The sequence below is a fragment of the Archocentrus centrarchus genome, chromosome 17, assembly GCF_007364275.1.
Source record: "Archocentrus centrarchus isolate MPI-CPG fArcCen1 chromosome 17, fArcCen1, whole genome shotgun sequence".
In the NCBI taxonomy this organism is placed as follows: Eukaryota; Metazoa; Chordata; class Actinopteri; order Cichliformes; family Cichlidae; genus Archocentrus; species Archocentrus centrarchus.
The window spans coordinates 12,710,984-12,730,337 of NC_044362.1; the positions used below are offsets into that span (position 1 = coordinate 12,710,984).

At 41.8% G+C, this 19,354-nt stretch overlaps 1 protein-coding gene across 1 annotated transcript; it reads left to right on the forward strand.

The window, feature by feature from the left end:
* The first annotated feature begins 50 nt into the window (after positions 1-50).
* Positions 51-18,622, forward strand: LOC115795341 (homer protein homolog 3-like). The gene is given in 12 exon segments (XM_030751183.1): positions 51-472; positions 638-686; positions 3,746-3,902; positions 6,802-6,933; positions 7,036-7,140; positions 7,901-7,909; positions 8,319-8,452; positions 13,319-13,475; positions 16,652-16,709; positions 16,712-16,758; positions 16,853-16,933; positions 17,054-18,622. Coding segments are annotated over 11 exon segments (1,089 nt in total). The 5' UTR covers positions 51-472; positions 638-663; the 3' UTR covers positions 17,240-18,622.
* The last annotated feature ends 732 nt before the right edge of the window (positions 18,623-19,354 follow it).

Consider the following 19,354-nt stretch of genomic DNA (forward strand, 5'->3'; position numbering starts at 1 on the left):
TTGGAGGCTGCAGAGCCAGCAGGTGGTACTATACTGCCGGCTGGATGAAGAGACAAAAACTGGAGGGGAGAGCAGAGAGGTCTGGCCACCAGGAAAAGCACCGAAAGAGAGAAATACAGATCAGTCCCATCTTCTGTGGCAGGACGAAGATGGACACGGAGCAGTCCGCGGTCACTTCAGTCATCGAGGTCAGCAGCAGCAACAGCTCTGCTTTCCCGGGCTTTTGACTCTGCGGGCTCCGCAGGGCCGGTCGGTGGACTCCGCTGCTCGGGACAGGACGGTGCCACTTGGCGGGCTGCAGCAGGCGGAGTGCAGCGCCTTGCAGTGGAACCTCCCCCTGGAGAATAAAGCAAGAATAAAGCATCTGGTAGCTCTGAGTTAAAGGAAGAGACCAACTGGGACAGCAGCAGCGGTTACAGGGCGCAAAATATTATTAGATAACAGACTCAACAAGGCTTTACACCGAAATGGGGTAAGTGCTTTCTTATTCGTAACACCGATTTAACTGCGAATTAAGTAAAAAAAAATTAGGAGTGAAAAAATGTTAAAGTAGAGGGACAAACTTTTAACAATTCCTTTTTCTCTCTTGTAATTTTTTTTTAAATTAAAAATATTTATGTTAACAACTCTTTTGTAGAAAAGAAGTCTTGGTGATCTTGTAAGATGTTTCCTCACCACAGAGAAAGGTATGACCCTTTACCAGCTTGTCCTTTTTGTTTTTTTCACCCCAGACATTTAAATTTCTTGTACTTGCATGTGACCTTGGGATGCCACACAATTTACATAAATCTAAAACAAATACAAGTTCTGGTTATCAGAACAAGGGGGAGTAAGCTTAAAGCAATCAGTTGTAGTGACAGCTTAAAACTGTAGCAGGGCTGCAGATGAACATTTATCACTGCTCTGCTGATGTTGGCTGTGGAGCACATCTGGATCAGCGCTCTGGTTTCATTTCCGACTTAATGAATCTGTTAAATTGAGACACTCATTTTGTAATGTATTCCCTGTGTGGCCCCTGCTTGGTTTATTTAAAACATAGTTTTCAGCATACACTCTTTGTTGCTTTTATTGCAGTTATAATTAAAAGGGAGGTGGGGCCATCCCAGGGGAGCAGGTTTCAGCATGAGAAGATTGAAAGGGCAGCAATATTTTCATAATGCTATTTCAATACATGCAGTTGCATGCAGCTGCTTCCTTTCACATTATTAATCAGACTGTCTAGTGTTTAACATTTCTCTTAAAAGATTTAGATCAGATTAAATGGTGTTAAAAGACAGCAAGTACAACAGATTTTAGATAGTGTGTGACAGAGGTCAGAGCTACACCGCAGGATGAACACACTAATTCTTGTCTGATCACTCCCAGGCTTTATCATCATGCTTGGAGACCTCCATTAAGTAGGCCACACACACACACACACACACACACACACACACACACACACACACACACACACACACACCCTACTGAGGATGAAGGTCAAGTAACTGGAATTGTTCTGCTGCTCAGTGAACAGAATATATAGGAAACTAAAAATGTTGACACACACACACACACACACACACACTTGCAGCCTGTCAGCCTCTGTTTGTCTATTTGTTTGATTCCTAGTTCATCCTGTTTGCAAAGCGGTCCCTGTTGCTCAGTTGGATGCCAGATATTCTGTGGCAGAGCATGTCACCTCAGGCAAGGTCAAAGCATGGCGGTGATGGGATGCTATTAGAGTTAAGAGCAGGACCCCCCCACCCCCCGAGTCTCATTTTTAAACAGCAGGTTCAAGAGGGTGGCACTTTCTGGTTGTTTGACAACAGTGACCTCACTGATTGACTCTTGGGCCTCAACTGTGAACTGAAAAGGGGGAATTACAGCATGGGTTATTATCAGACTGGAATGTAGCTGAAACACCTTTGTTAATGTAAACATCTTTAGTCCTTAAAACACTGCACAAGTCCATATAATGTATACTCACCAGCCTCTTTGTTGCATACTTTACTAGTACTAGTTTGGAGCCCCTTTTATTTTCATAACTGCCTTAATTCTTTGTGGGAGAGATTCAACAAGGTGCTGAAACATTGCTCAGAGATTTTGGTCCATTTTGACATGATGGCATCACGCAGTTGCTCCATGACATGCATCTCCTCTTCCACCACATCCCAAAGGTGCTCTGTTGGACTGAGATCTGATGGCTGAGTGCCATTTGAGTACAGTGAACTCATTGTCAAGTGTGCCTAGGAAATATCCACCACACATTTACACCACCAGCAGCAGCCTGAATTGTCAATACAAGGCAGGATGGTTCCATGCTTTCATGTTATTTACACCAAATTTCGACCCTACCATCCAGATGTTGCTGCAGAAATTGAGACTCATCAGACCAGGCAATGTTTTCCCAATCTGCTTTTGTCGAATTTTGGTGAGCTTGTGTGAACTGAAGCCTCAGATTCCCATTCTTAGCTGACAGGAGTGGCACCCGGTGTGGTCTTCTGCTGCTGTAGCCCATCTGCTTCAAGGTTCAACGTGTTGTGTGTTCAGACATGCTTTTCTGCATGTCTGTAATGAGTGAGTTAATGTTTCCTTCCTATCAGGGTTAGGGTCAAAGCAGTTTGGCCAGTCTCCTCGGACCTCTGTCATCAACGAGGCTTTTTCACCCAGAGAGATGCTGCTCACTTTTTTTCTCTTTTTGGACCATTCTCTGTAAAATCCAGAGATAGTCGATGTGGGAAAATCCCAGTAGATCAGCAGTTTCTGAAATACTCTGACCAGCCCATCTGGCACCAACAACCACATTCAAAGTCACTTAAATCACCTTTCTTCCCAATTCTGATGCTCAGTTTGAGCTTCAGCAGGTCATCCTGACTATGTCTACATGCCTAAAGGCATATAGTGGCCAGCAAGTGTACTTATTAGTTACAAACACACACAGAGACCATTGTTGGGTTTTTGTGTTAGGAATAAGTGCACAATGAATATACAGTGAGTGTCCAAAATAATGCAGTTCTACTGGAAAGAGTTATAGCAATTTACACAAGTGCAGTCAAGAATAAATGGCCTTTTTAATTTTTTTTTTTACCATGTAATACTTTTGACTATATGACACCTCTTCTGATTTTATTTCTATACCAGTGAATGACAGCGGCAGCATCTTGTGGTGCTCGCTTTCACCCCTGCTGAAGAGAAAGGAGGAGTTAAAAAGATAGGAAGACCTTTAGCTGTGCTTCCATTCACACCACAGGGCAGTGGCTAAACCACCTCCCTGCACCAGTGAGTTTGTTGCTTTGATACATTTACTTTGTATCCAGGATACAAAGTAAAAAGCAAAATCTGCCAGGAGCAGATCAGAGCGTGGAGGGTGACGACTTGGGAGAGGGTTCAGAGAGTTCTAGTCAACATGCTTTGCCAGCTAACCCTGTTTGGTTGGTGAATGACGCAGGAAAAATAGTGGGAAAAAGCCAAAGGAGGATTCCACATCTGTCCCTGGATGGCAGAGTGGGAGACAGACATGTCCTGTTATGAAAATAATGATGGATTTGTTTTTTAGAGAGGGGATTTTTGAGCAAAAAATTGTTTCTTGTTCGGTTTGGGGGATTTAATGGAAAATGTTTTAATGGTCTGATGCTCATTTTAGAAAATTAAACATTACATTCAGTTCCTTCACTGCCAGTTCACCTTAAGTCTGTGAGATTTTCACTTTGACATTCCTTTTTTATATCATCTCATCATCATCCCTCTGTGATTCCTCCTTCAGGGAGCAGCCGATCTTCAGCGCACGGGCCCACGTTTTCCAAATCGACCCCACCACCAAGAGGAACTGGATACCTGCCAGCAAGCATGCTGTCACAGTGTCCTTCTTCTACGATGTTACCCGCAATGTGTATCGGATCATTAGTGTGGGGGGGACAAAGGTGAGTGTGTGGGGAAATTAGTGAAGACAAAATGTAAGATTCGACAAAGAAGCCAAATTAAAGCCGAGCCGCAAAAAACAAATCAACATAAACAACATAAACAAAACAAAACAGATGGACTGTCTAGAAGTAATAAGTAAATGCTTGATGGCCTTTGCATCAAAAGGGGCTTTTCAGTCTTTGAAATAATGCTACTGGCCTAACAAAACAGGACAAGCACCGGCTTTGGATTGAATTTTACTCTTCACCAATCGCTCTCCTGACAGAAGCCCTGTGAGGTGAAGAATTATACAACAAACTAAACCAAATCAGCAGCCAGAGCATCTTTGGTCCGGGCATGTGGATTTAGATTAAGAGTGTGGGGAGGGGACCTATCTGATCTCATCTTAGCACCTCCGGTGTGACCCACATTTCTGCCTCCCAGAAGGCAGCGCGGGGCAGCAGTTGGTCGTTCAGTTGCCCAATCCTGCCAGGGCTGGTGTGTGGCTCCACAGTAATCTTCACTGCTGCTGCTGCTCCTGCTGGCATCCGACATGTTATGTCAAACACGCCGGCACAGAAGTGCAGACTGTAGAGTTCATGTAATCATCTGTTGGAGGGGAAGGGGATTTTTTTTGGGGGGGGGGGGGGGGCTTCTTCTTAAGCTGCCATTGGCCTGCAGTTCTGGTGCTTTAAATCAATTCCCTTACTCTAACAGTGGAGATGACGTAAAAAGGTTTATAAATAGTTTTTGTTTTTTGTTTTTTGGGTCATGTGATGAGGAGGACAGAGCCAGCTTTGGCTACTTCCCAGAGAATGAGGTGATGAACCTGGTGGATGGCTTTGATTGTGCAGCTGCTGCCCTTTGGCAGAAGTGTGACTTTAATTTAATTTGTCTCTCGTCTGAATTTAGTTTTAAGGTATTTTGTAAAGAGAATGCTTGAAAAAGGACATAATGCTAACCTGCCATTAATATTCACAATAAGCACTGATTTTAACAATAATGTGAAGCCTTTATTGCACTGTTTACATAGGATGTATGTAGGTGTTTGTTCAGGAATAACACAAGATAACTAATACAAATGTAGTAGCTGCATGCTCAAAATAGTCTCTGGCTTGGTTACTGTATAAATTAGTCTATAGCAGTCTATATGAGGCTCTGCTAAGGCCTAGCTTAGAGCTAAAGGCTTACAGCAGCCAGACTATGTCCAGCATTAGTTTGTAATGTTTGTGTGCAAAAATTTACTATGGAATCTGAACCAAATGTAATGGCAACATTTCCAAATGCTTGTGGAAGCATGTTGCATTAAAACGCTCAACCACTTGGCACCATTGAGGGACTAAACAAAGTCAGTGGGGACCATGAATATCTGCACTAAAGTCCAAGACCAAACATTTCATACCTGATGAAGTGCTTAAGACCACAGGGTTAAATGCCAAGCTCAGCGCTACATCCCAGCTAAAATGTGAATGCTGTTACTTCTATAGACCATCTTTTAAAGCATTATTTTTATACACATTAAATATTTTTTATACGGGAAGTTACAGATACATTAAAATTCAAAGGAAGGTGCAGCAGGGGCATAAAGAGTGTGTATGTTTTGGTGGGGCATCGTTTTACTCAGTAGTCGCATTGGATCACCGTCATCTTCAACCTTCATTTTGATCTCAGTACACTTCAGCTATTAAAGCTCTGCTCTGCTTTGAGTCCATCACACTGACAACATTTAACCACACACACAAACACCTGCCATGCATTATTTGAATAACTGTCCAAACATGTCCTGCTTTTTTTTCTGTTCTACTTTAAATGAAACTGTAATCTACAAAGTGAATATCATGTTGTATTTAATATGATGTGAAACTAGCAAGAGCAGAAGGGTCAGTTTCTCCTACAGTCTGACTTACTTTTGAAACCAGAAGAGTCACCCCCTGCTGGCCATAAAAAAGACTGCAGGTTTAAGGACCTCTGTTTTGTTATCCAACAATTAAATAATAGATGGACTGGTACTAATATAGCACAATATAGCACCTTTTTTCTGTAACTAAGTGCCTTTAACCAAACAGTCACACTCTGATGGATGCAACTGGGGCAGGGGGTCCGTATTTTGCCCAAAGATACTTCAACATGCAGACTAGGAGAGCCAGAGATTGAACCACCAGCCTTTTAGTTGTAAGGTGACCTGCTCTACCTCCTGAGCCACAGCCATCCCTGTAGAGTTGCAATGACTTGGTTTTCACACCATCACGTCTTTACCTGTCTGGTTCTCAGCTGTCCTGGCTGCTTCACAGAGTCGTATCGCCTCAGGGGTTTTGAAGGCTAGTCTGATGGCAGCCTGGATCGCCAGCTGCATCCTGCTGAGTTCATCCACAAGTGTCATGTCTCCTGACATTATTTTCTTTACAGAGTGTTTGAATTCACTCAGCTGCTCCAAAATGTCCTTCTTTGTCTTTTCATATTCTTCCTCATCCACTTCTACCCTGCATTTTTCCAGGTCCTGAAGCTGCTGCATTGGTGTTCCAAGTTGTTCCTCCATATTCTGCCTCAGTTTGCCAGTCTCCGATTTCCATAGAGAGGTTAAAATCTTCAGTTAAAATTGTATTTTCGGGACTTTCTTAGTAAACGGTTTTAAATCAGTCTTGCACTAAGTAAAATGTTAGCATTCGCTGGACAAATTTGCCGTAAATTGAACAAAATGACCACACTGGAGGAAATAAAAATAATAACCTGACAGTGCCTCAGTAAGAACATAAAGTATGTACAGAAGTTGGTATTATTGCCAGTGTCTGAAGGAACATGGAGGCAAAGCCTGATGAAAAATACTGATTCTGTTGAATTATTTAGTTTTGTCTGGATTCATGTGCCTGTTCTCTTCACCTGCACCTAAAGGGAAGGCCACTTTTATCTCTTTATCTGCAGGCAATTATCAACTGCACTGTTACACCCAGCATGACATTTACTAAGACGTCCCAGAAGTTTGGTCAGTGGGCCGACAGCCGAGCCAACACTGTCTACGGTCTGGGTTTTGCCACAGAGCAGCAGCTGCATCAGGTAGGCCAAAGAAAAGTATTATAAAAATGTACTGCCCGTTTTTTTTTTAATAGGAGGCTTGTACTGCGCTGTTTAGGTCATGACTTGTCCTCTATTGTAAAGTTTGCAGAGAAGTTCAAGGAGGTGAAAGATGCAGCACGTCTGGCACGAGAAAAGTCACAGGACAAAGAACTGGCCAACACTGCGCTCACCATCGCTGCTCCTCAGGTGAGCTCTGTCCTTTGAAAAAACATCAACGTGAAAGAAGAGCAAGGGTCAGCCAGGAGCTGTAAATGTGAAACCTCTGTCATTACCCACAGATGCACGCAGTGACACATTTTTGGCATTTCAGGACTGAGCACAGGCCAAGATTAGATGAATGCACCTGTATTACTTGCTGCAGTTCGGCTGTTAGACCGGGCCGCTGTGATTGGATCAAAGGAGGGATGGGGAGAGAGGGGAACGAAAAGCAGAAGATATGTGAGCTGGGTCAGTTGTCTCAGAGGGAAGTGAAAGTGAGGAAAACTAGGACGACGGTAAAATTATCCCATGCTGCTCAGCAGTGCGCCGCATTCACATTTACTCCTCACAGCTACTCAGAAGCCTCTGACTTGAAACTCTTGTAATGATGAAAATCTAGCCAGCCCAGGACCCTCTTCATCAATAAAGAATAATCAGCATTCAGTTTCATCTGCTTGATCTTGAGAAACATGCCTATTTCCTTTTTAATTCCACGGCTGACCAAATTCCAAGTGATGCCTCTCACTCCTGATCGATTTAATGAACACATTGGAAGAGCCAGAGCTCCAGAAAATTGCCAACTGCTTCAGTTCATTGTACTTGCTAAGTGGCACTGCACTGCATAACTGATCAGTCTGCAAAGCATGCTTATGACTGTGATGTTTTGAAAAGGTCATTTTTGTATTGTGTGCTTCGTGATGACATGCTTTTCTTTTCTGTTTTTCCACCTCATGGATTTCCTCTGCAGTTCTCACAGGTGAGTCTTTTGTCGGCTCCACGAGGAAAAACTGTATTTGGAAGAATTTTGAATCATTTTATGCCTTCTCTGATGGGCAGACAGCTGTGACGGGATTCCTAGAAACTCAGCATTCGTACTGGCTATGCTCCTCATTTATCAGACTGAAAAAGAAGCTCGAACTATCGTATTCCAACAGTCGGTCCATCGAGACCAAGACAGCGCAGAGAAAGTCATTTATTATTGTTATCATGAGCTGTAAAGCTTTGCCTGACTTTATATGCAGACTTTGGCCTGAATGGGCTTTTGACTTCTAAAAGCAGGCGGCCTCTCCTCTGCTTGAATAATCCATTAAGTGTTGAGTCTGTTTTTTTGGTTAATAAATTTGTATTAGTTATTATGAGAGTCCATTTACTGATGTGTTTCTCAGGACCTCTCGGATGAACTCCAGTCTCCACCGGTGATGTGTGTGAATGGACCGGAGGACAAGCTGTTCCGCAGCCAGAGCGCAGACATCACCCTGTCTTCTGAGAAGGAGCGCATTAAAAAGATGCTCTCTGAGGGGTAACTGCACACAGACACACACACACAGACACACACACACGCATCAACAGACGTGAAACCAAAGAGGCCACAAACACCTTCTGCTCCTAGTTTTTAAAAATGTTGCCCACTTTTTCTCTGCTCAGCTCCTCACAAAGGTCAACCTCAATGATTTGTAAAAAGAGGTATCAAATTTATGATTTATCAAACTGAAGGTGGAATTCAGCTTGAAGGCTCATTACGGACAATTGAAACAGTAATTTGATAGGAATTTGTATCGCAGGTCTAATTTGCTTAGCCACACCTACATGTCCTCCTTCGGCGAATGGAGTCAAAGTTCTTCTAGGCAAATCTCGACAGCCATCTTGGTAATGCCTTTGAAAAGTCTTATCAGACAGTTATTGATTCCACTATGCACAGGCTTGCATCAATGCAACATGGCTGCATTCAACTTGCATTCAGGCATTCTGCAGAGCGAGGACAGTATGCAGTCCTGTGAAAAACTAAGTACACCCCATGATTCAATATCTTGTAGAAACACCTTTAGCAGCAACAACCTGAAGTGTAACTTTATCAGTCTCTCACATCATTGTGGAGGGAATTTGGCCCACTCTTCTTTACAACGTTGGTTCAGTTCATTGATTTATTCATTTATGCACGGCTCTCTTTCAGGTGGGTTGAGGTCTGGACTGTGGTTCATTGCAACATCTTCTTTTCTTTTTCTGCCATTCTGTTGTAGATTTGCTGCTGTGTTTGGGATCATTGTCCTGTTGCATAACCCGGTTTGGGCCCAGCTGTAGCTGTCAAACAGACAGCTTCACATTTGACTCGAGAATATTTTGGTATACAGAGGGTTCATTGTCAGCTCAGTGACTTTAAGGTGCCCATCTCCTGTGGCGGCAAAACAAGCCTAAATCATCACCCCTCCACCACCGTACTTGACAGTTGATATGAAATGTTTGTGCTGATGTGATGTGTTTAATTTTTACCAGATGTTTTGTTGATTTTTGAAATTTCCCTGAGCATTTCACAGTCTGAACTTGGGGTGAATTTGCTGGGATATCCACTCCTGGGAAGATTGTGGCAGTTAATCAAGTGTATTTGAGGACTAATAATCCTACCAGCACTTCTAAAACTCATAAACTCTCATAATTTCTCCTTTGTTTATTCTGCAGAAAAATTAAAGATGAAACTCCACACATTTGAATAGTGTTTTTTTTTTTTCCAGACAGGCTCTTTATGATAAGCTAACAGTCTTCTCGGTGTAGCTTCATACTGAGCAGATTGATAGGAGAGCTACTGATCCTCTTACCTAGATTTCATGAAAAAGACAACAAGTGTATGTTCCAACATGCTAACTTGTTCTTTTAAAGATATTCTTACTGCTACATCTACACTACTAGAGTCAGTGAATGATACCTCATCACAGTAAATGGACTGGTACTTATTAGTGCTTTTCTACCTAGTTGAGCACTCAAAGTCTCTCACCCAATCACACAATCTAAATCCTTTCTAACATTCACACACACTCCGATGGATCCATCAGGGGCACCTAGGGGTTCAGGGATGCCCAGCATCTAGAAGTTGCTGTAACCATGCACTGTGTTTTACAAACGGTCTTTGTAACTTTATGAGGTTGTTTCAAATTTCAAGTGGATTATGCTTCTAGCTGCACTTAACCAGGCAGTCCATTAGGTTTTACTTCCTGAGTGTCATCGTGGTTTTCAGTTTGTGTTAATTAACGTCACTGACGTCATTCGGTTTATTAAGCTCCTAAGGAAATGAACAGGCCATTATTGAAGTGTTGACTCATACATAACATTGAATGAGGCTTGGAAACATCCCTCCATTCAGTCCTTTTGAGCCACTCACAATGCTTTTATACCTTATAGTCCAATTATGACTAAGAAGGCTGCTCTTGAATGGTTACCATGGCAAACTGTGGCCAGATTACAACATCAGGCTTTGGAGATGTAGGACAGAGCGAGGGAAAAGAATAAAAAATGAAGAGAGAACATGAAATCCAGTTATCATATATGTCTTCTATGCAGGTGGCATAAGGGTGCACTGATCAAGTGGGGACAGGATTGTCTCACTTGCTTACAAGTAATTCATCAAATGCCCAATAAATTCAGTTTAAAGTCAGAGAGATAAAGATGTTTCAAGGTCACATCACTTTAAACTGGAACAAACGTCAGTGGGGACTGAAGAACTGTAATGGAAAGATGTGAAAAAATACACAAATCATCATCTGTCATTTTCATTTCATCTTTTTCTTGATGCAAACAAATGTCAGCCTTAGTGGCTTTTCAAATTAACTATCAGTCTCTTGAAGCAGTCAGTGAGTGTTTCTTTACTTTGTCATAAAACCTGTGTAATAAGTTTCACTCTGGCCTTTGGGTGTGCAGCTGCAGGCTGCAGCCTCCTTAACACTTTGGTTGTGGCTCTGTGATTGTGTTAACCAGGCCATCAGTGTTTCATCATGTTCCAGAGACTTGGTAGCAGTACAGCTGGCTTGTTACTCCACAGCCAGCTATTGTGTTTAGACTCATTTTACAGCAAGACTCGGTTGAACTCAGACGGTCTCTTAATTTTAAAAACAAGTCAGCAAAAGGCAACGTGTAGCAGTTTGGTTTTTTGTATTACAGAGACGACATTAGCTCGTTTATCCATAACTGTTTCAGATTTTCAAGTAACTGAATCGTAATCAGTGAAATTTAGCACCGTAGTGTTTGTTATAAAATAGAATACCTTTCTTAATTATACATGGTGGGTTGCAGAGTCCAGTCTGACTTCACTTAATGACATTTATCTAAGAAGCATTGTTGTGTCTTTAAAAAAGACTGTTTTTCTTTGAATTTGGACACTCTTGAAAAAGAGATTTAAATCTCAATGTGTTTTTCCTGGTTAAATCAAGGTTAAATAAATAAAAATAAAAAATAAAATAGCAGTTGATGAAACAGGTTTATGGACAGTGTTTTCTGGAGCATTTAGTCCTGCTACGTTATCTTCTAATATTTGATTTGGCAGCAGATGCCCTTCCTGATGCAACCCCAAAGGGACTTATTATAGATTAGGCTTAAAACTTTCCTTTGTGATAAAGCTTATAGTTAGGGCTGGATCAGGTGACCCTGAACGCTCCCTTAGTTATGTTGCAATAAGCCTAGGTGATGGGGGGTTCCCATGATGCACTGAATGTTTCTTTTCACTCACCTCTTTTTTCTCTGTTTATACCCCACTCTGCATTTAATCATTAGTTATTATTAATCTCTGGCTCCCTTCCACAGCATGTCTTTTGTCCTGTCTCTCTCCCCTCAGCCCCAACTGGTCACAGCAGATGACCCCCCCCCCTCCCTGAGCCTGGTTCTGCTGGAGGTTTCTTCCTGTTAAAAGGGAATTTTTCCTTCCCACTTTTGCCAAGTGCTTGCTCATAGAGGGTCGTTTGACTGTTGGGTTTTCTCTGTAATTATTGTAGGGTCTTTATCTTCAGTATTTTACTCTCTCGTTTAGAGTATTGTGCAGGCATTCGTGGCACTGCCCTGAGTTGGTTGAGGTCCTACCTGGCTGAGAGAACATTCTGTGTCAGTCTTGACAGTTTTAAGTCTTCATGCTCTCCTCTGCTGTGTGGGATACCCCAGGGTTCCATCCTTGGACCACTGCTATTCTCATTGTATCTTCTTCCCTTGGGTTCCATTTTTAGAAAGCACAAATGTGCTTTCCATTTTTATGCTGATGACAGTCAGGTTTATGTCCCCTTAAAACAAGAAGACTCTTACTCTGTAGAATCTTTGACTAAGTGCCTTGATGAAGTTAAAACCTGGATGGCACTAAACTTTCTTCATTTTAACGACAAGAAGACAGAGGTTTTGGTTGTTAGTCCTGGTACTACTGGTGGGTCCTCTCCTGTAGATCTGGGGCCTCTAACACAATACGCAAAACCTACTGTTTCTAACCTGGGTGTCAGAATGGACAGTGTTTTAAACCTAGATAAGCAGATCAGTGCAGTGAAGTCCAGCTTTTTTAAACTCAGACAATTAGCCAAGGTCAAACAGATCCTCTCAAAACAGGACTTTGAAATTGTAATTCATGCTCTTATTACATCACAGCTGGATTACTGTAACTCTGTTTATTATGGGGTTTCCCAGTCATCCCTGTCCCGTCTTCAGCTGCTGCAAAATGCAGCCGCTCGTCTTTTAACTGGTACACGGAAGAGAGATCATATTTCTCCTGTTTTGGCCTCACTGCACTGGCTCCCTGTTCATTTTAGAGTGCATTTTTAAAATTCTTTTATTTGCTTTTAAGTCATTAAATGGTCTTGCCCCCCCCCCCCCCCCCCCCCCCCCCCTCCCCCCCCCACCTCTCTGAGCTCCTACATCGCCTACTTGCCCTCCCAGTCGCTCAGGTCCGCTGATCAGCTGCTCCTGGATGTGCCGAGGACACAACGAAAGCTCAGGGGGGACAGAGCTTTTGCTGTGGCAGCACCTAGGCTGTGGAATTCACTTCCACTCCATATTAGACAGGCTTCTTCACTGTCCATTTTTAAGTCACTTCTTAAAACCCACCTTTTTTCGTTGGCAACTGCTTGAGAGTTGACTTTTATTATTATTATTTTATTTTATTTTATTGATTATTATTATTATTGACTTTTACTCATTTGTTTTATTTATCAGTTTTAATTGTGTTTGTTTTTATTGTTTTCATATTTTATTGTGTTTTAATGTTAAGCACTTTGGTCAGCACTTGCTGTTTTTAAAGGGCCATATAAATAAAGTTGGCTTGGCTTATCTTACAATAAGGCGCAAATCAAAACAAACAACTGTTTGTTGTGATTTGATGCTGTATAAATAGAATATGATGTAAACGTATATTGTCGTTTGTGTGTTTCAGATCTATTTGTGAGATGAACCTGGAAGCCGAGCTCTTCACTTTACAGGACAGCAACTCCAAGTTGGTGGCAGCTTTGCATGAAGCGAATGCTAATGTGGAGCAGTGGAAGAAGCAGCTGACGGCATATCAGGAGGAGACCGAAAGACTCCGAGAGCAGGTGAGCCTCTACCGTTTTAACACACACAGTATGGGGGGTTACCCTGTTATTGTGTATAATAATTAGCTTCTTCATAGCCCTGCGTTTCTGCTTTTATGTGAAAATATAACATTCAGGTTTTACTTTGGATGCTTAAAGCTGAAAGTTACTTTGTCAATCATTTTGCTTATTAAAAAGGGTCACTTTTGGATGATGAGAAAAATGAAAGCTTTATTCCAAAGTGAGCATAATAATGCAAACATCACCTGTCCTATAAATGTTTTTAATGCTACTCGAGTAGTACTGCAGAATCAGATGCCCAAATTGACTGAATTATCATGTTAATAGTTATGTTTTGTGAAGTAGATTAATAAAAGTAGATAAAAATATCTCTGATTAAAAATATCTCTGTCATCTAGGTTTTCACTTTCCTCTGGCGGTCCAAAGATAAACCAAAAAATTTTCTGTTAGTCTGCAGGTTACTTTGCCTCACGTCCTCCAAACTTCAGCACAATTTAGAGAAGGGTTAGCTGGTACATGTCAAAGTCAATCCCAGTAGTTTATATTTAATGAAGTTTAGCGACACCCTGATAGTGTTTTTTCTACATCAGTGTCTGAAAGTTGTTCACACTCAGAAGTAGTTGTTCTGTCTTCTGATTTCTTGCCGTTATGCAGCTCTGTAACAACCTGCAGAGTGGAAGCTAATGGTTAAGGTCACATGTCTGGAGGTGTGTAGTTGTGTAACAGGGATAGAAGCAAGATTGCACAAACGAGAGAAAGGTGACACTGCGAGACTCAGCCTGTGTTTTCAGTAATGTGTCGTGCTGGTTTTGATTGGGCCGTCCTTTGCAGACACTTCATTGCCTTGTTTTGAAAGTAGATGTTCAGGAAAACAAGTTGTGCTGGTAACACGCTTCATCAATCTCTGACATGACTTGTGCTGCAGGCATTTTCCCTCCAAAGCTTTAATCAAGGTGTTCTCTGCGCTGCTTGAACCGGTTCACTAAGCACACGGCGATGTCGCATTTCACCGCAAGGGAGTTCGGTCTAAACGCTGAGAGCCTCACGAGGGTTTTACACTTGAATTACTTTTCAGGCTCCGGTGGATGCAGATGCCTCTGCCCTCCCTGTCCCCACTCATCAATAAAGTTAGTTTCGTGTTTGCTGGGAGCTGATTCCCCTGGGAATGACCTCGACTCAGGCTGACATTTACAAACCTCTCTGATTCAACACCTTGATCCCTTTCCATTATAGCCCAGGCTTACAGTATTGATCACTACTCTTAATTCTTAAGCTGTCCCCTGGTATTTCAGCAAGAAACAGTTTTCACTATTTTGGGCCACATCGACAGATTAAATCATACAAGTGAGAACCCTGTTTCCTTTGGACCGAGCTAGTTCCTACTGTCTGAGGAAGGGGACCAGGTGGCTGAAAATGGTTCATGTCTCCGGGGTGGTGTGTGTGTGTGTGGTGTGTGTGTGTGTGTGTGTGTGTGTGTGTGTGTGTGTGTGTGTGTGTGTGTGTGTGTGTGTGTGTGTGAGAGATAGAGGGGGGTTTGTAGGACAGCAATATCCTACTTTCAATGCCCCAGTTAGGAAAAAATGAAAAATCACCAGAGGGAGTTGGCATCCACTTGTTTCTCTCTTTTTTTTTTTTTTTTTTTTCTATCTTCTTTTTATTGCTCCTCCTAGTCTAAACCATACATAGTTTAAAATAATCCAGCAGGGCACAGGGTGTGTTTTTAGAGGTTTCCTTCTGTTTTTCTTTCCGATTCATGGGGCTCACATGAAATGGAATGCGATGAGGATTTCATTCGTAAAAGTGTTTAAGCATTTTATGTCTTTATTTTACACATTAAATGTTTTTCTGTGGGGAGGTCGCATGTTTGGCCTTCCTCCCACAGTCCAAAGACATGTTACTGTAGGTTAATCACTGGCTGCAGGTGTGAATGTAAGCATGAATGGTTGTCTGTCTCTATGTGTTATCCCTGTGATTGACTGGTGACCTGTTCAGACTGCATCCCACCTCTTGCCCTGTGACAGCTGGGATAGACTCCAGTACCCCTGCTTATCCCTGAATTGGATAAACATGGATGGTCATCTAAACTGAGGTCACTGATAGTGCATCATAAAGCTTTGAAGAGCACTGTAATTTCAGTCCTTTTAGTGATTTTAAAAAAGTTATGCACAGTTATTTTGGTTGCCCAATTGAACCTATCTATGGGGTGGATAACCATTTTTCCATATATTCCTGGCAGATACCCTATTAAAGCATCAGTGGGGTTCATATTTGTAGCTTGAACTAGCAATACTTGTCATCAGTTAATGATGTTAATGAAATTTGGTACAGAGATTCATATTCCCGTTAGGATGGAGTGTCATAACCTTGGTGATCTGCACATAGTGTCATCATCAGGTCAGAAATCTGTTTGTAGTAGGTGAATATTAAATACCGCACAGAGTAGTTAACACATGTTAACACTCCACCTTAGAACGTTGGTGTTGGCGTGGTATGCTAAAGTCTGATCTCAGAGCTAACAGTGTGACCACGGATTCTGATCAATCAATATCCTCCACCTCAGTCTGGGGATGTGTGTAATTAAGCACTTAGATTGACTGACAGGATGCAAAAATCTGTAAATGTAGTGCTTTGGCCGTCATTTTTAGTGCATAGAAAGCAGTGCTGCTGTTTGTGTTTGCCCACCAAAGTTATTTCTGGATTGTACACATGGTGAGGTGCCAGCCAGCGTGAGCGTTTTGCCTCTGTGGCTTTTTGTCCACTGCCACAGCGTTCTTATGAAACCGAGAGTTGTGTTGGAGAAAAGCTGCACAACATACAGCATTAAATTATGTAGGATGGGCGGGCTGGACCTCTCTGTGGGGAGTTTGCATGCTCTCTTTGTGCCTGTGTAGATGTCCATCAGGTACTCTGGTTTCCTCCCACAGTCAAAAAACCATGCACGTTAGCTTATTCTAAGCTGGTCAAAGTTGTGTGTGAGTATGATTAGCTGTCAAAGGTGAATGGATGGACAGAAGCTCACTCTGTGTTTTCATGACATTATATTTTAATGGTGATAAATAGGTTTGAGGAAAAGAAGTTTGAATGAGACGGATGGTAATCTGGACCAAATAAAAGTTGTTTTTTTAAAAAAAGTATGTCCCATACCAGACATTATTTAATTTGATGTATTCTGTAAGGTGGCTGATCTTGAAGCCCATGGAGGCCAAGGCCCCAGTGATCTGTTGAAGGATGAGCTGACCAGTCCCTGGAGGAGCTGGAGGCCCTGCTGAAGGCCAAAGATGAGGTTGGATAATTATTAAATAACAAGGAAATCATGATAAATCAGCACAGCATGCTGAAACTGGCTCTCTAATGGGTATCTTTCTTTCCTTCTGCAGGAAATTCACATTCTGCAAAGCAAGAAAGCTGAGTACCATGAGATGGAACATCAGCGGGAAGAGGCCATTCACAGATTACGGGTAGGAGTCACATTTTTTTTACAGTAACGTGGCATGTTTTATCACTCATCAGGCTCTGTTAAACTTTCTAACATTTCCTGGTCTCGCCCGTGCCTTTTCTGTGTCTCCCGTTCACTTCAGGAGATGGAGATGCGAAACTCAGAGCTGGATCGTCGCATCCAGAGCACAGAGCAGAGCCTGAGTAACTCTCTGGAGGAACGGGATCGCTTGGATGCTGAGATCCAGAGGGCCATAGAAATTCTGGACATCAAGATCTTTGACCTTAATGACCTCCGCCAGAGCCTTGTTAAACTTATTGACAAATAAGAAGGGTGGGTGAAAAAATGGCAAAGTGCAACCTGTGAGAGAAATGGAAGAGATGGCGGGGGCCGTGGCAGGAAGCAGTAAACAAAATAAGATGGAGCTGGTCCCCATCCTCTTCAAGCACAAAACCCACCTCGGCCGCAGGAAGGTTACCCCATGTCTGTGCCGCAGCAGTGGCAGCAGCATCATGCAGGTGCTGACCTGAGCAGCTGCATGTAAATGGTAGAGCTTGTCCAAATCTAATGTAATGCTTCATGTTGCTTTCGAGGGTAACACTCAATGCAATAAACCAACCTTTAAGGTAAGTGCTTAACAATGCTAGTCATTTAGGATTTAGAACTGGTGCTTGTGGTTTTTCATAAGGATTACCTTTGTACCCAAAATGGTAATGCAGTGTCAATATGAATGATAAGAGGCCTTTTATTTCATCTTTACAATAAAATGAGTCCATGCAACTGCAGTGAATGCTCAAGACAAAAAAAAAAAAGAAACAAAGCAGAGTTTAGTCTATTTAAGAGCCTGCATACACCTTAATTTATTACTGATTTAACAGTCCACACAGGTCTCGTAGTTAAAATAATCTAGCAGCTATAATGTGTAACGTGAAAGACGTATCTTAGTTTTTCAACAGGAGTAGGCAGTGATAAATATTCAAGGATACTGAAGGAGTGTGCTTGTAGATACTATGGTTATTCAAGGACACACAACTTGAATAGACACAGCATCTGAACATTGACACCAAAGATCAAATGTGAAGAGCAGAGGGAAAAGTGGGGGCTTTTTTCAGTGGCTTGTCTTTGAATGCATCTTCATTTCTTCTAATAGGAAACCTTTGATTGGTCAGTAAGCTACTTAAGTACATGTTAATAGATAGGAAATATTAAGCAATTAAAGTTAGCATAACAATGGTTTTGATATAAGTCAATAAGCTACAATTAGGGAGTAACCATAGGAAAACAAAATGCATCACATAGTCTTAAAGGTAAATATAAGTGACTTTTGGACTTGTCCAGTCTGAGTAATATGCTGTACATTATCTATTAACAAAGCACTAACTTAGTAATTTATTTATGATAGCTCCACATCTTAAGTAACACGTTTCTCTCATTGGTGTGATGCATTTGAAGAAAAGATGTTCTCTGCCTTCTGTTACTTTTGAGCACATTACCTTTAGCTGTGGACAGTATGCCATAGGCCTTGAGATTGTGGCTGTACTGTGTGAATAATTAAATACTAAAAAAAAAAAAAAATACTGAATGTCTACTTCAGAGTCTTTTTATCACACAGACTGTATTGTATGACATTTTTAAGCCTTACTGTTCTGAGGATGAATGTGAACAGTGATGCCGGCTCTCTGAGCTGCGTCCTGGTGGTTTGGAAATAAAAGCAAAGATTATGCTCACTTTATGCAGCATTTTCTGTGTATGTGTGTGGTTTTTTTTTGTTTTGTTTTGTTTTCCTTCTGGTCCAATATTGTTTCATGGTGTTAATGTCACTGACTTATAATAATTTTCAGATGAGACTAATTAAGAGACAAGGGGTTGTTCTGTTGTTGGTTCCATCCACAGGCTTGAGGTAAATTCTGATGTGCTTATGAAAAACATACTGGCCTGCTTTATAACCCTGATTCAGCCTGTATTCACACCCTGATTAAGTTGAACGTTGGAAAAAATCAAAATACGGCACTATATTTATTATAGTCACTTCTTCATGAATGGCTGGGCTCAGTTTTGACCATTGACATGTTTCAAAATAAGAGCTGTTGACAACTTTTGCTTAGCTACGGATGGCTAAGCATTGAATGTGCCTTTCATTCACTGCAGGAACATCCAGTGGTGAATTTTTAAATAGCTCAGGTTTTTAGTAGACAGCTGGATCAATACAGCCTTCATCAGACGGCGATATTTTATACACATCAAACACATTAAAGCATGCAGGTGTCCAAGGACGAGTCTGACTTCTGACCGCCCTAACAGCTTTCAGCATACTCTGCTTAGACACACCCAACAGTTTACAGTATACGTCCACAGAGCTCATCCACTGGTCTAAACCTGAGCTGATGCAGTCACATGCTCAAGAGTCAAATGCTCAAAAGAGTGTGAATACCACAAGTGAGAA